The sequence below is a fragment of the Perca fluviatilis genome, chromosome 23, assembly GCF_010015445.1.
Source record: "Perca fluviatilis chromosome 23, GENO_Pfluv_1.0, whole genome shotgun sequence".
NCBI lineage: Eukaryota > Metazoa > Chordata > Actinopteri > Perciformes > Percidae > Perca > Perca fluviatilis.
Genome location: NC_053134.1, coordinates 16,098,469 through 16,114,274, shown reverse-complemented (window position 1 = coordinate 16,114,274; position 15,806 = coordinate 16,098,469). Strand labels below are relative to the sequence as shown.

General features: G+C 43.2%; 1 protein-coding gene across 9 annotated transcripts in view; it reads left to right on the top strand.

The window, feature by feature from the left end:
- The window catches only part of foxp2 (forkhead box P2), a 105,397-nt gene that overhangs the window by 50,631 nt on the left and 38,960 nt on the right, over positions 1-15,806 (top strand). For all 9 annotated transcript variants that reach the window (XM_039791330.1, XM_039791336.1, XM_039791333.1 and 6 more), the window contains one exon: positions 10,637-10,726. In XM_039791330.1, coding sequence (XP_039647264.1) covers positions 10,637-10,726 — 90 coding nt within the window. The remainder of the gene's footprint in view (positions 1-10,636; positions 10,727-15,806) is intronic.

Here is a 15,806-nt window from a genome sequence, read left to right as displayed (position 1 = left end):
GTCCTTTTGGAGGATACACTGAACATTTGTTTTGGGAAGATACAGAGAATAAGATGTACTCTAGCGGGAGGTTAATGATGGAAGTCACACTAGGAATCCATAGCAGCAGAGATAGACAGGACCGCCTTTCTCCAACCTATGGTCCCGCTCAAACAGCCTGCCATTCTTGATCAAGACCTAACCACTGCTTATTTACCCAAACTGTGGGACTTAACTCGCACGAATTGATCAGTGATAGCACTGAAAAGCTGCTTGTTCCACCCTGATAAAAGTGACGCCCATGAGCATATGCAGAACATGCTTTGTGGGCTAGGCGCAGCACTTCAAGCTTGACTAGACACTAAGCTGATATTGGTTTCACGCTTGAGTCCATGGTGCAAAATCTTCCAATTGAAACCCAGAGATTTGATTGTTTCTGCGTATGCATTTATCAAAAGTTTACATGATAAATATACATTAGCCTGGTGGCTTGGCCATGCGTGGTATTGTTTCAGCGATACTATTCTTCATGCATTCCTTTCCACCTGTTTGGACTTCATCATCCAATTCGGTGTGAACCCTGAAAATCATAATTTGCACAAAACCTCAAATGGATTTATTGGACTTTTGTGCATCGTTAGTCCTTCCTAGAATTTTTCTCACAAAGAGGAAATACTTCTTTGTTGGCACAAGTTTGAAATGTGTGAGGAGAGATTCCCTCTCAAAATCACTGAAAACTGCGTGTTTTTCTTTTCACTCTTTCCATATTCTTTGTGTTAGTAGTGTGCTAATAAGCTTGTGTGTGTACCATGACATATTTCTCCCAGTCACAAGTTGTGGTCCCTACAATATGTGTAAAACAACCCCCATTCCCCTCTTGGCTTAGTCCTGACTTAATTTTGTAATGCCTTCACTGCAGTTCTAAATGATATGTCATTTATCTTTCATACAAATTTCAACCAGAGGTTTTATTTTCTTAATAACCACTGTAATTGTTCTGTCCTTGTATGGAGTGCTATGAAGGGAGTGATCCTGCTTTTGGCACATTTATCAAAGCCCAAAAAAAAAATGCAGAAAGGAGGCCCTTTTTCTAGCCAGACTAAGTGTGCGACAGAGTGATAAATTTTCTTGTTAGGAGAAATTACATCCACTAACTTGAGCTACTTCACCATGAAATTGAAAAAGGAGCATTTCTTTTGAATTTCCATTCTTGATTCAATGAAAGATGTAGATCAGCCCTTTGGAAAAGGGCGGGGAACAAGAATGAAACTAAAGAAGTATGACTCTGCTTACGCTAGCTTGTTCTTAGAAGCGTGATATGGGATGCTGTTGGAAAAGGCTTTGTTTATAAAAGTAAGGCTCAGTCAGGCTGGTGGCAGATTAAAGAAAAAAATGTTTAACATCTCTCTCTCCCTCCCTCTTTTGTCTGTGTGTGTGTGTGTGTGTGTGTGCGTGTGTGTGTGTGTGTGTGTGTGTGTGTTTGTGTGTATATGTCGTATACATTTATGTATTCACACACAAACCTTACACATTTTTACATTTTATCACTGGGACTCTCCAAGCCTCTTTGCGTACCTTACCCCAGTCTCAGTCTGTGCTCGTGATAGCTCCCTATCTCTATTTCTTTCTCACTTTTCAGACACACACACACACACACACACACACACACACACACACACACACTCACACACATTTCACCAGACCCAGCTCAGTCTAGCAGCCTGTTCTGGTGAGGGTGGTGGTAGTGATGGTGGGGTGGAACACTGATTGATAGACGCTGGGTGTCAGAGTGGAAGGCAGATAACTATATCTTCTACAGCTCACTTAAAGGTCAAACACACATCGCTGTAATTGGAATATTCACAAGACAACCACCAAGGTACAATGCCGGGTGGAGGGAAGAAAAGGAGGAGGAGCACAGGAAAAGATAGGTGTTACACAAGCAAAGCGATTGAGAGAGGGAGTGAACGTGATCCATGGCCCCTTCCACAGGCAGATGTAGTGGCTATTTATTGAGTTGATCTTTAGGGGAAGTGTGGCATTCATTGAAAGATACACAACCTGCAATGGAGAGCAAACCTCACTGAGGTGACTGGGGGCTAATGGCAGGACAAAACTATGTAATGGCCATTATGTAAAGCCGTAAACTGTTGTGTGACAATGTGACAGTTGTGTTAATCAGTATCTATAAGCTCAACACAATTGTGGGAAAAGTATACACTGGAGAATGTCCCGTTATATATCAAATATATGTTTTGTTATGTCACTACAGCTGCAGGCCACATTCAGGGTTAGCCAGGCAGCGGGTGAGGTAAGGTCTTTTACAGCTAAGGTCAGGGTGTTCTCTTATCGACCCCAGAACAGGGGAACAATTAGACTCTGCACTTAACCTGAGCTTTGCAGGACGAGACAGACAGACACTCATACTATTGACCTGCAGCAGCAGAGCCCCCAAGACAGGATCTGATGTGCACACATGCACCATGCATTCAGATACACATGCACTAAGCAGGTACACAGGCTTGGTTTGCTTGTGTCAGTGCACATGCACACACAAACAGTGTGGATTTTAAATAACAACAGCCCCTATTTTACCCAATTTTGGTTGGCATATAGCTGGATGACAGTGGCACTTAGCTTTCCTGTTTTTCCTAATCATTGTTTTGTGTTCCTGTGTAGGGTTTAAATGTCTGTGCCGTGTACACACTGTGTGTGTCTTTATCAGTGGTTTAATGGAGGGTAAACACATTTAAATGCACTTTACCTACCCAGGATGCAGCAACCTTTTATTTACCACTATAGCCCTGGTCTTTATGTTTGTGCACATGTCTCGTATGCACGCATTTGTGTCAGCACATTCATCTTTTCTACAGCATCTATTGGTATTGGCATTCTGCACAAAACAAGCTCTTCCGCGGTGACGACGGCTGCTTGTTCTCTGGTGCCACAGTCAGATTGCTAGTCGCCTCTGGCCATGTTTTTGGAGTGGGAGCCTCTTAATAAGGCCTTGTCAACAAAGACAGACACAAGCTCCATGAAAACAACTTTATTCCGTGTCTGATCTGCTGACCGGAATGATGAGAAAGCCTTAGTTTGTGCAGAAATACAGCTCACAGAATAGCTACAGTAGGCATATAGATCACCATTTTTTTATATAGTGCCATACTGTCATATACAGTAGATTTGTTCGAGTATGTTACTTTATGATATCAAGCTTACTCAATTTGAAAGTGTTCAGGTAAGCTATGTATTGTTTATAAGCAAGTAGGTAGAAGTGATTGAGGTCTTCTTCCCATCCCACAATTCCAGTTTTTCCACTTGGCTCAGCCCCTTTTCCAAATGAGGTATGCCTGGCCTAAATGCAGCATTTCATATCCCGGTATTCATCCAGCTGTGTGACCTCCACTCGCCTGGAACTGTGAAAAGGAAAGGGATCATAATCACCTGAAGAGGAAATCAAGCGCTTCAGGAGAGAGAAAGAGTGCGTAATAGAGAGAGAATGTGTATATTTGTGTTTTTTGTGTGACTGCAGGGTTGGGAGGGTGGGCTGCACAGTTGAACACTCATACCTCATGCCAGCTTCACTTTTGCAAAGAGAACACTTGACCTCTCACACATACACTGCCCATTTCAAACAAACATACACACACAGACACACACCACACTCTCTCCTCTCCCTTCTTCCACCCACTCAAATACCTTCCCCGGTCTTGTCTCTCTGTCTTTCTCTATTTTTCTTCTTCTCTGTCTCTTTGTGATACAGTATATTGTGGGAGCTCTCAGTCGTCGGGCTCTAAAGGACTTCCAAGAGCAGCAGTAGATAAAGAGCGTTGCTGAATGGGCCTGCTGTCACCTTATCTAAATGTAGCGATAAAGCACAGGTCAAAGTAAAGACTGACCTGCCGCCAGCAGAGACAGAGCACCAGGATAATAGTGGCGTTGTGGGGTAAATTGAATTGAAGTGATGAACCATGGAAGAGATGCACTGAGACAATGGACAGAAGAATGGCTGAAGAACCGAACCAGTTATGACATCTGTATGTGATAAGTATGGTCAGGTCTTTCCCACTTGATAAAAATGGTCAAAATGCATTTTTTTCACTGTGGCAAGGCAGTCTTGTTTTAGATTTTTTTTTTATTTAGGCACCTCAGTTTGGGGGTTCTGTGTTAAAGTTCAGATTGAAGGTAGCTGAAAACAATTACTCTCCCATGCTAGAACAGATGAATCATTGTATTTGCACAGAATATCCATGGTGATAACAGCAGGAGGTGGGATGTCAGTGAATGTTAGCGGTTGCAGTGAACGACAGCAGGCCATGCTCTTGCATATTATTGCTGGCACGGCCTCCCAACGTCTCAGCAGACACGTACACATTGGTGCATATGCACTCTTCAACTCCCTCTCTCAGACATAAACACACACTTTATCTCTGATGGGCAAAACAGACCCGTGTTTTGTCTTCGTTGGTGGAAAAATAAGAGTGAGGTTACACAATGGAGCTAGACCCCGAGCCCCTCCTACCGCCACCACCACTTTTCCCTCCTATACAAGCTTTCTTCCTGGGGTAGGAGCGAGCAAATTCATCTTGTCAATCCTCCGGGGAGGGTGTAGCTATGCAGCTCTGTTTACTGTGGCAGAAAGTTAATATAAATTTTCATCAGTGGGGGAAGTTTACACATATGATTCTATTTGTCCTTCATTATTAGCACCTGAGTCTGAGGCTGGGTAGGCATAATTGTCTACAGGCACAGGCCAAATAGATGCAAGGGAAAGGCAAATAAGCACACCCCAAAATAATTTGATGCTTGTGTGTTACAATCCTCCACCCTAGGAATTCTTAATCTAGAGAATCAATAAACAAGGGGTGAGCGCCGTGGGAGAGAGGGGGGAAGGAAGTCAGAAGGATGAGAGGAAGAAATGAATAATGTGATATGAGCTATGAGGAGGTGAGAGGCGAGGGAGGAGGAGGAGAGAGAAAGAAGTTGAGTTGAATTCAAAGTGCGGTGAAGAGGTAGAAAGGAGTTGAAGAGCGCAAACGATCAATATGGAAGGTTTTCTTGCCAAATGCCTATTATCCACTTTAGAAAAAAAGAGACCACAACACAATAAATGAGCACAAGACAGATTTTCATTTTGGGATGAAGCACTTTCTATGTAGAGCCAGTGGAAGTTGAAGTAGCTGTGAAATACTGAGATAGAGATAGCAGAGTGGGACACAGAAGCCCATTGTTCTGCTGGATAGCTTTACCTCCATCCTGAGGCCCAAGCAGAATCTCCATGGACCTCTCCCTACCTTTCTCTCTCTCCCTCTCTTGTTCACTGCAGACTGTTGATTTATTGAGTCATACATTAAAATGCTCATTACTCCTACATACTTTCCAAATTCTCTTTTTCTCTATTCCTCTCTGGTTTCTCTCCTTCTTTCTAGCTTCTCATGGAAGCACCATCTGAGAAACCAACAATAGGGTTTTGTTGGGAAACTGCATTTTGATTGTCCTCTTGCCACTATCCCAGCAGTTATTGGACCCAGACAATCCACATTTTAGGAATAGGAAGGTTAGCCTGGGTGACACGATGTTAGTCAAGTTTTACATATTTTACATGTCAGTCAAGCAAATATGCTCTGTAATATACCCTCTTTTTAAATCAAAATCTTTTTAGTAGAGCACCTTCAGGCACTTTCCCATTAGCTTGAACTTTCAGCACTTCCATTTGTGTTTGACATGAACAAAATCCAATCTTGTCACATTGTAACAGCCTTATGTCAACATTTGCATCTGTTTCTTTGCATTCCTGCAACTTCTCCAGCTGCTATCTGTGTATGCTACTGCATTAAAAAAAAAGTCATTTTTATTATTTCCTTTCAACCAAGCAAAGGTGACTGAATCCAGGTGTGTATTGTGCTCTCTGTGGGCCTTGTGGAGGCGATAAGGGAACTGAGTCTGGAGCCATTGTTGAGGCACTGGTGCGTCATCACCAGTTCTGACCTTTATTAAAAGGATAGGAGTCTCTTTACTCCTGTGGCCGAGTTACTTAAGGTGAATGTGATAAATAGCAACCATAGAAGACCACGCAGATCAAGCATTTACCAGATTTATAAAACTAATTTAGTAACTGCATTAATTTAGCTGCGAGTGTTCAAAGATCATCACAAATGGTTCTCACCAAACTAACAGTGTTTACTAAATAAACAAAGACGTGGCGCAACACCAATCTTAGGTTTTCGCTCTAATACTACACATACTGTAATGTCAGTTGTGTGATTGAACGTCTGTGTCAGGACAGTCTCTCTGATGTCAACGCCACCCAGCTGCATGAAGCCATTTTAGGGCCTCTGCTGTTCTGCCGATGTTCCCTGGTCACACATTGCTTGTGTTCACAAAATCAGGAACTCACTTTTGTATTCAGACATTGTATGGGGCATGTTATCCTTCTCCCCTTCTCTTCTCATTTGTCTATCCTCTCCAGCCAGCCCCTCCAAATCCGTATCCATCCATCCATCTGCCCTGAATCCACTTATATAAGAAGATAGGGTGTAAATATTTTGATGCGGAGTGTCAGCGCATATCTCCCCTGCCAGCGGGCCGGCAGCCTCAGTCCAATCAGCCATGTTTGTTTGTTCAGCTTAAACTGTTTGTGCCTTGTTTTCGGTGGCATGCGACTCCCTCCAGCTTGAATAAAGTGTCACACTTTTTCTTTTTTGCCTTTTTTTCCCCCTCCCCCCCTCCTTCAGCGTCTGTGTTTCCTGGAAGCGAAGATAGATAAGCCTGTGTGTGTGTGTGTGTGTGTGTGTGTGTGTGTGTGTGTGTGTGTGTGTGTGTGTGTGTGTGTGTGGGGGGAGTTGTCAAAGCTGTCAGCATGACTGGATGTGTTTTGGCCTACAGCCTAGTGTTGAACAGCAGCCCTTTACTCCCTACAACAAACACGTATACACACACACACACACACCAAACATCTGTTCTGCACACTACAGTAAGACTCAAGATACAAGCCATTTCTTATTGATCAACAATTGATACGCCGTGTTTACAGCTACCATCTGGAACATGGCAACATCCTGTAGAGGCCACAGCGCTGTGAAGACGTACCTGTTGAGGGTAGCTTACTCCCAACGTGACCCAAGCCAGAAAGTGATCTGCACTTTCCAATCTGCCCCTCAGATATATCCCCCTCAGATATATCCAATTCCAATGTCATGGCTACATGTCGTGCGGAGGATGGCTTATTTCTTGCACACACCCCGTCTCCACCACACCAAATAAGCAATCTGGAGATTTATAATGGTTTGGCCCAGTATTGCAGGGCCTGCTAATGTATTTCATGCTTGTTTAAGATCTTTGCATGCTCCTTACAAAGGTGCATTGTGATAGGTGTTCCTTATTACCCTGTTCTGTATAGAGTCTAAATACTGGGGCTGAGAGAGTGCAGGGTAGTGGGAGGGAGGGATGAATGGATGGCTGATATGTTTTTTTTTTTCTTCCTCTCTGTCAGTCTTTTCTCACTCTCTCCCTCTCCAGTAATCTCTGCATGCCTATTAATGTAGCAGAGGAATGCCTGTGTAAACATTCTTGTTTCTTAGTCCGTTTCGCATAATAGTTGCCTGTATCGCCTTTCTCCTGACCTCACTATCTGAAACCAATTACACCAGATCCATTTGGGCTGAATCTTATTTTCATAAGGATCCCCATGTCGCGGTCTGAGTCGCTCTGTGTGTTATTTTCCCTCCTCTTATTTTTTTTTCCTCTCTTCCAACCTCAGTGATGGATATCAACATCAAATATGCCTCTGAGTGCCTTGTTATTTATATAGCAGGGCCTGGCTCTTTCTCTCTCTCCCTCTGTCTGGCTTGCTCTCTCATTCTGAAGAATGTGTCACATTGTGCTGTTTATACAATGTGTGCATTAATAGACTGGGGATGTCATTTTTTCTTGCATAGCAACCCAGGTTAAATAGACGGTGCGCCTGCACTCGTCTGTGTTTTTGTCCGCTCCGGCAGCTCTTCAGCAAACTTTTGATGACTTTCCTTGGCATTTTGTGCTTTTTTGTGCTTTGAGATGAGCTTCAGCTTGCCATCTCTGTGGAGTGGGAAGTGGGTGGCACAAATTGGTGCTTTTTACTGTAATGGCTGAATACTCAGAGCCAGTGTAAGTGAGCGGATAGGACTTTGTTTTTTTTTCTCCCTTAACTTACACCGTCACAGACTCAGAAAAATGGCTAACCCCACTTCCACGGAAGAGGTGACAGGCAGTTTCAGGCATGACAAACCACTCCGGAAAAGTTTGTGTTGATAAGGTCTGCGTTATGTTTGGAGTAGTACTCTTTAAGCATTCTGAGCAGACTTCTTTTCTAATAAGCCGGGTGCAGTTGATCTCTCTCCTTCACCCCTGCGCGTCACCTCTCATACCTGTACCTCCCTCGATATTTACCTGGCATGGATATTGGAAGTGCAGTTAAAAACATCTCTTTCTTTGTACTCTTGACCATGTGTAATATATTGAGTGGCTCTCTTGACTTTCGATAAAAACGCAGCAAGTCATTATTGATTCACACATGGATAAACATTTCCTCCTGATCGCTACCTTGGGTTGCACTCATCAAGCAGCCTCCCCTCTAACTGTGTGCAGGACTCAGTAAACCTTATAATTACTTTGATTCACCAATCATGGTGAGATTAATTAGGCCCTGTGTTTTAATGAGCAAAGTGATTACCTGCATTCAAGCAATTTGTTTTGTCTTTTGCCTTTCAATAAGAGGAAGCGAAAGTCAAGCAATGTATGATTTCCCATCCAGTTTGGAAAAAGTCCACAAGAAACAAAGCGTCATGTGGCTGTGCGAGCCTGCCTACTGCAGGCGTTGATGTGTACTTTAGTGTGTGCCGCAGGCAACTTTTTGTATGTGCGTATGTGTGTGTGTGTGTTCTAAAGAAAGGACATGGCTCAGCTTACAGATGTCACATTACACACACACTCACACACATATAACCCGGTGGCGACTAGGCTCCTCTTACCAAGGAGACAGATCAATGCAGTTAGGACCCAGTGCCAGTGTAATGTGTTTGTTTACCTTAGTTCAGAAAGCCTGGCTCCTCCTGAGCACCGAGACAGACAGACCCCCCCCCCCCTCACAACCACCACCACCTCTTCAAGCATCCCCCCCACCCCTCCCCCTCTGTCTTTTCATAATTGATCAGGAGGTGGCTGAGTTCCCTGAGGGGTAAAGACATGGCAACTTTTTTTTCTCCTCCTCATTTTTTTTTACTGCCTCTCTCTCTCTCTCTCTCTCTCTCTCTCTCTCTGTCTTTCTCTCTCTCTCTCTCTACCTCCCGTCTTTTCCTCTTGTTTGCTCAGGATCTCAATGTACTAGTTCAAACATTGTTCCCACCAGCTGACAGAGCTGCGCCATATGCACGCCCTGTCAAGGCAGCTGTTGTCATGGATACTGGCAAGCAGCAGAAAATAAAATAAGCACCCCTGATTCCTGAGGAAGTGTCACTCTGCGTCGGAGTTTTATTTATTTTTTCGTATTTCTTGCTTCTCCTCCTACTGGTCCTCTTCTTTTTTCATAAAAAAAAGAAACACCTGTGAAGTTGTTGTGTGTATACGTGTGTTTTTTTTTTTTTTCTTCCTCCTCTCCCACTTGATGCTCGTGGGCCTGAAGAATACAAGGTATATGGCGGCTGTGTGGAGCAGCAGCAGTAGTAGCAGCTGTGCACAATGTTCTTTTCTGCCAGACTCTTTCATCCATCTGCTCTTGAAGAATTGGAGTGAAGCTGCTAGCCCAGCTGCCACCGTACCTGTGAAGCTGGAGCTTGCTCGTCACACACATCCAGTACACACAGCCAGGCGGGAGGGGATCTGTAATCCCATCAAACCCTAGAGAAATAAATTACGCCACATCCCAGCCTCTGTGATTCTTATCATCTCCATGTCTGGCAAACGCATCAAACAGTGTTGATGACGGATTTAACAATTTAAAATTTATGATTTGTCAATTTTTTTTTCTTGCCATGTGTAAACAGCTGGGAACGAATTCCATCAGGCTGGGAATGGTCTATCTTTCTCTATCTAGGCTACCTGTCCAACGTTCTTTCCATCCATTGCCCATCCTCTGCTCATAAGCATTGCATAGTGTGAAACCTGGCCTGCTAGTTAATTCACTCTAAATGTAATCTGATGTTGATTTTGTCAACTTTAATTACAGCTCCCAGGGACACTTCACATGGTGCTGCCTCTACTTCAAATTGATATTATGAATATGCAAATGTGGTGGTAATTTGCCGAGAGAAGTGGGTATTTCAGTTGAGCACACACTAGACAGGTCAATTCTACTGACGCTTTGTCTTTTTTTCAGCCCACCACCCCCTCCACTCTCTTCTTCAGGGGTACTCTAGACAAACTGTATTTATCCTTGATCACAGCTCTGTGAATTGTTACTAAAACGTACCTCCAACATACTGTTAACCACGTCAGAATGTGTTGAGGAAAATAGCATGTGATGTTTGACAGGTTTTTCACTCAGAGATGACTGTTTTGTCCCTGAAAATGTGAATTACCTCTGCTGTCAGCTTCAGGAAAATCTAATATTTTATGTTCAGTGTCTCTTTTTCTCTCTCTCTTTTTTCACACTGTCTTTTGTCTTTTGTTCCTTTCTTCGCAGGCCCTACAAGCAGCGAGGCAATTACTCTTGCAGCAGCCAGGCAGTGGCCTGAAATCTCCAAAGAGCCAGGACAAGCAGCGTCCACTGCAGGTAAAGCAGCTCCCCGTCTAATCTCTTAAGTCCATCCATAATACATGCTCCTCCGAAAAGAAGATTTCCTCTGTTCCACAAGTGTGTTTGATTTGCCAACGCAATCCTCGGACCTGCCACTGGAATCGTAAAGCTGGACAAGCCAGTCCCCAGGAGGCTAAGCATCACATAGACACAAGAAAAACACAACATAGATAGATCTCAGAGAGCAAAGTTTCATCCATTCACCATATGTTCAGTATACATTTTATTTGTCAGTGAGGCCTCCATCGAACTGGACAATAATTAATAGTATATCCAAAGGCTGTATGGTAGGATGACAAATTATCTGATCTGTATGCTTTTCTACACTTGATCCATAGTATTGTTGACACAGGAAGTTCCAGAGGTTAGTTATTATTTGAAATGTCGGCCTGACTAGTGGGTTACCGAGACAGCTCATTTTAACTTGCCTGTCATTTTTCACTCTTCACAACTAATTTGCCTTATTGATTCTTAGAGCTGTCTATTTCTGTTGTCAGTGGTTTGGAAAAGGTCACACATACGCACACACACACACACACACGTACTCACTCACACACACAAACTCTCACACACACACACACACACACACACACACACACACACACACACACAAACAAACCGTTGCATACCTACACCATACTCACACATATATAGACATTAACACAAAGGCTGCAGTCCTCTTTCTTCTTAATGTTAAGATTTTTCTCACACTACCGAGTCTTTTCCTTGTGCTCGTTTAAGCCAACAAGACAGTTAGTTAGTTTTTCCTGCCTCAAATTATGTAAGGCCCCTTGACATCTGCTCCATGTTTTATTATTAGTATTTTTTATTTAATTTATTTTTAGCCTGTTTGAAATTGAAGTGTGGGAGTTTGTGCCCTCCACTCAGCTAATAAGTACTATCAAGGAGCAATGGTTTACCTCATTAGGGGCTCTGTGCATTTCATTAATGTCAGGGAAATTGGCGTTAACCTCACCCGTTGATATTTTCAGAGTCTAACAATGGCGACACCTTCAATTGGAGTCACACCCCTGTGTACCTAATTACGTACTGGCGAAAAGATAAGGTTGGCAAAGACTCAGTCATGCTTTTGCATTTAAATAATTCAACTCAACCTCATCAAGAGTGTTACTAGTATCAGTATATTCACACATAATGACAGCAGAATTATAAATACATTTTTTTAAGGGTTTTTATTTATGTGAGTGTACACTATATTTTGGTATCTATTTAGCTGTGTCTGTGGGGGGGGAATAAAATAATTGTCAATTAAACAATAGCTCTCTGTAGCTTATTGCTAGGGTCCATTGCACTTTTTTTATTTGAGGTTCTGTATGCCAAAGCGAAAAGATTCAAACAAATGGGATCCTGATCTACAAATGCCTGCATAGTCACCAAGTACAATACATACTTGGCAGGAGGAACAATATTGAATGAGAGCAGTGTGGGTGCATGATAACAGTCAGCCCATGTCCATGCCCCTGCCTCTAATAACACCAGCACATGGTAAATATTGAATATTTACATTTGCTTACTCCATCCTTGCCTCGCGCTGGCGATATGAATCAATATGAATCAGAGGGCCTGCCGATCGGCCCGTCCTCAGCTCCCAACTAATCCATCTGTTGATCCAGCCTTTATTAACATCCTCACCTCTTTGTTCCAAAAAGTCTCCATGCAGAAAGTCACAGGAGAGGCACTGCTGACTCTCCCAGAGATACACACTAGCACAAACAGGGCTCATTTTTACAGTGGAAATATGCTGCCCTTGAATCCACTCATTTCAAATGACATTTTAGCTGTAATACTCAAGAGTGCAAATATCAGTATAAAGCAGTAGAAACTCTGACTTGATTAAAAAGCCTTGTTTTGCTATTCTTATTGTTCTGTGTCTTCTCTCTTTTTTATTCTTGTCTTGAGGGAGTTTACACAATAAAGCTGCATTATTTACCTAGATTATGAGGCCACAGTGGGTGCTATAGTGCAATATTTTATTAGCTTCACAACTTGATAAGACTCCATGGCAATCAAGCTGCATGTTTTCCACTGGAGGAAACTGGCAGATTGATCCCCTTGTATGAATAGTGCAGTAGAAAGTGAGGAAAGGATTAATATTACCATGACATCCTGCTTATGGTAGAGATACTGATAAATCCTCTGCCAGTCTTTTTTTCCTCTTGTTCTCCCATCTTTGGTATTTAAGAGTGGCAAATGATCCATAGATCATGGCATGTAAATTATTTAGTACACAAGCATCTAAGTGCCTCAGCTTGCAGTTTTAATTACGCGTATTAGCGGCTAAAGGCTCTCGCCTGACTAATTCTATCTGCTCGCTCATCGCTGCTGCTCAAGAGTTGATGATGCGGAGGCAGGCAGTTTTGGCATTCACATGCATGCACACATTTAAAAAAAAAAAAACAGTCCCACAAACACACATACAAACACACGCACAAGCTGCTTCTCCACATTTGCGTAATGTGACAGGTCTATTATTACACAGTAAGCCCACGGGAGCACTCAATAAACACCTATTTCTCCCTGTAAATCCCCCTTCCTCTGCCATGCTGCTTACACGGCTCTCCCAAGGCACACAACACCCTCTCGTCTCTGCTCCATTCTCCTCTGCTCCTCGCTCTCCTCCTCTCTGTGGCAATATCCCCTCTCTGAAAGGCATTTATACACTGACATTTGGAATACAAATAAAGAAACGCGGACAAGGAGAGGCGGAGAGGATTACAGTGGCCTATGAATCTGACAGTTGTTTCACTCGCTCACACACACACACACACACACACACACACGCACACACGTGCATAATGCATCTACACATAGCCTGAACTCATACACAAGCACAGTGACAGTTACTTAAAGTTTTTACATTGCCAGAAGTGACTTTATGCAACTCTCGTTTGTTAGTTGCTCTAATGATCATTGATAAGGAACAGGGCAGAGCTGGATTTAACGCAGCTTAACACCTGGTGGGTGAGCAGGTTTTAAATGACTAGAAATCCCACAAAATAAACTGTAACCACACCAGGTATTCAGGCGACCCAAACACACCAGACTATCTTACCACATCTCCTCCTAACATGTCGCCCCGAGGCTCCCATTGTGACACAACCACATGTCACCAATGCAACACCATATGTCAGGGGGCACATATAAAACAGCCAGAATGACCCCCTAACTCTGTCTCGTGAGTGTGTCAGATGGGGGCTTGACAGTGTGAAGGTACCCCCTGACCCCTCCTCCCAGTAGTTAACATCCAGTTCTTAACCATGCAAAACCTGAGAGCTTACCACAGGCGAGTGTTGCAACTGCTGCTCTGCCCCTTTCACACTATCAAGCTGTGAATACCTTTTTACAAGACTAATAAACTCAGTCCCATCTGTGCAATGCTCTGCTCTAACTATGAATGAAAAATATTTAAGGTTTTTATGGTTGGTTTATAGATTGGGAGAGATGTTGGTTTAGCCGTGTTTTCTGTGACTTCTACAGCTTTCTTGCCCAGGCCAGTCATATTGGTTGTGGGCACTGGGCCATCCTAGGAAGCGTCACACTTTTAAAGGTCAGGTCCACACGTTCTCACCACTGAGCCAATATCACCTCGATAGCACACACTCAACCACACACAGATGCAGAGAAAAGGGCTGCGACGCTAGGCTTGAGTATAGGTTAGCTGACTCCAGTGTGCGTGGTTAAAGGACGGTATTTCACATTTACATTTATGAATATATCTTTCCACTGCATCCCCTCTGGTTGCATCTGAAAATAGAGAAAAATTATCACTGCGAAGGGGGGAAAAAAAAAAGGGGGGAAAAATATTATGTTATTCATGAGGAAAACTTCTGTTGACTGAGAGAGAAAAGAGAAAAAAAACGTCAGCACATTTTAAGTCAAACACCCTTGGTTACTGCTTTTGTAACCAGAAAACAAGATTTTTTTTTCTCCTCACTCCCCATCTCCCTCCCCACCTCTCTTTTCTTTCCCTGCATTTACAACACCTACAGGACAAGATTGCTAAATTGCGAGGACAGAGCAGGTTCATCATTGTGATGCAAAAGAAGTTGAAATGCAACCCCAAGGCGAGGTAGCTGAGTTTGGGGGATCAAGAGAAAGTGAGAGGGAGGGAAGGATAAAAAAAAAAGTAGCTCAGACCTTTGATGTAGCAGCAACAAATTTACCTTGTGACAGAAGATACATGGGTGCAATAAACGAGTTATACCAGCCCTTACACATGCAATCAGATGATTCTGGCCAGGGTGTTAATTGGATCCTAACCGGCAGATCTGATACGCCTGGGCCCCGGTGGTGAGGGGGAAAGCCTTTCCAAGTGATGAACTATAATTCACTGAGCTGCTTGAAGCACTTGTAATTTACTGTGTGTCACTGATGAAGAGGCTGATCCAGTGGAGGCCATATTACCTGCAACATCAGAGGGAAGTGTCTCCCCCCACCCCCATCCCCTCGCTCTCACTTGTACTCTCTCTCACTTTCTTTCTATTCCAGCACTCTCCACTCTCTGCACTTTTTTTTATTCTCTCCCCTTCTATCTGTCGCTCCCATTTACTCTTGAAATATGTGCACCTGCAGGGTGGAATCAGTCGGGAGTGAATTGATCCAGTTTAATGATAAAGGTGTACCTTTTGTACTGATAATGACACAAACAATGTGCACAAGCAATGTCACACAGCTACAGTGTTGTACACTACATTCGAAGGGCTTAATCAATGACTATCTGCATGTAGAGATAAATCAATATGGAAATTGTGCTAAGCCCGTCCCAATCTCCTCAGGCATTTTTATTAGACTTTTTTGCATGATGGGTCTTTATGTTATGATAAATTGCACTTCCCAAGCACTGCTGCCAAACTGCTATGGAAATTGATTTAGGAAAACATCCAGTAATCTACTTAGCTTCAGTCCTGACAATCTAGAGTATTGATCTCCCTAAGCTGTGTGTGTGTGTGTGTGTGTGTGTGTGTGTGTGTGTGTGTGTGTGTGTGTGTGTGTGTGTGTGTGTGTGTGTGTGTGTGTGTGTGTGTGTGTGTGTGTG